This window comes from Gavialis gangeticus, unplaced genomic scaffold (assembly GCF_001723915.1).
Source record: "Gavialis gangeticus isolate Ggan-Ray unplaced genomic scaffold, GavGan_comp1, whole genome shotgun sequence".
NCBI lineage: Eukaryota > Metazoa > Chordata > Crocodylia > Gavialidae > Gavialis > Gavialis gangeticus.
In genome coordinates this window covers 80,002,016-80,003,275 of record NW_017729022.1, presented here as the reverse complement: position 1 = coordinate 80,003,275, position 1,260 = coordinate 80,002,016, and the positions used below count along the sequence as shown (strand labels likewise).

The window sequence follows — 1,260 nt, the reverse complement described above, 5'->3', positions numbered from 1 at the left end:
GTAAATCTTACAGGTGCTAAGATAGAGGATGGAAGTGATATTATATTAACCAAAAAAAAAAAAGCAAAAAAGCTGAGAGGTGGTACAGTCATCCACCCTGGCAATCTTCAAAAAGTCTTGACATCCATCTTGTTGGGGTCATCTGGCCCCAGCAGTCTTTCCTGCCCAAGTGCAGGGGGCTTGACCAGATGATCTCTAAGGTCCCTTTCAGCCTTATGAAACTATGTTAATGCCCCTCCTCTCCCCCCAAAAAACCCTCCAAAAAGCTAAAGTTCAAGATCTTCAAGAAGGATTTAAGCACATAAACCCCAATGTCTTTCAACTCAGACTGGCACTTTGAAGCCCCTTTGATGGAAAACAAAACCAGCTGTCCCTCCCATTTATAAGGCTACACACTCATGCTTGAAAGCAAGGGGAAAACCAACAGAAGCTCACTCAGGCCTGGGGCTAACAGCTCACAGAGGCGAAGAAAGAAAAGAAAGGAGGAAAGAGACCCTGGGAATGGGAAGGCTGGTACCCGCTATCCCAGGGTGGGTCCAAGGGTAACTGGCACCCTAGGCGAACAGTGTACCTCGGTGCCCCCACCACTTCCAACACAGACGAAAATATGAAGTCTACAATGAACTTAAACCTCAGAGATCTTTTCAGAGGTCTTTTCTCCCCTTCCCAAACCACAGGTCTTAGACCAAGGTGGAGCGGTAGCCGGCCAGGGCTGTCCTTCAGAATGATGTTCCTGTTATTTTGTTGTGCGTATAATTTTGGCACCCCCCCCGAATTTTGGCACCCTAGGTGACCACCTCGTTTCCCTAATGGCTGGACCAGCCCTGCACTTCCCTGTTTCAATGGGCTGGTAGATCCTTGCCCACCCCTGGCACTGGGTTACTAGGGGCTCCCACCAGCTGGGCCCTGCTCAGGACCCACGTGCCCGGCAGCGCCGGCGAGCGGGCGAGGAGCGGGCACGGGGAGGGGCACAAGGGGTCGGGCACTCACCCGGGAAGCTCCGCCGGGCCAGCGTCTGCTGGACCTGCCGCTGGATGCGCTGCGCCTTGTCCTCCCCACCCACCCGCCTCAGCCTGGCTTCGGACGGCAGCGCCAGCGTGGAGCTGTCCACCGGCCCCGCGCCCAGCACCGTGCGGATGTAGCCCGGCTCGGGCCCCGCCATCCTCCCTCCCGCGGGACAGGGCGCCGCCGCCGCTTCAGCCCGGGGCTGCACCGACTCGGGCTGCGTCCGGCTCCGTCGCGCAGGTAGCCCCGGCGCAG

At 57.1% G+C, this 1,260-nt stretch overlaps 1 protein-coding gene across 2 annotated transcripts in view; it reads right to left on the bottom strand.

Moving 5' to 3' along the window:
- The window catches only part of PKP2 (plakophilin 2), a 111,860-nt gene extending 110,624 nt beyond the window's left edge, over positions 1-1,236 (bottom strand). Inside the window, exon 1 of one of the 2 annotated variants that reach the window (XM_019515454.1) lies at positions 991-1,236. In XM_019515454.1, coding sequence (XP_019370999.1) covers positions 991-1,162 — 172 coding nt within the window. In that variant the 5' untranslated portion in view covers positions 1,163-1,236. The remainder of the gene's footprint in view (positions 1-990) is intronic. The other variant, XM_019515455.1, reaches the window with a different exon arrangement.
- Between the last annotated feature and the right edge of the window lie 24 nt (positions 1,237-1,260).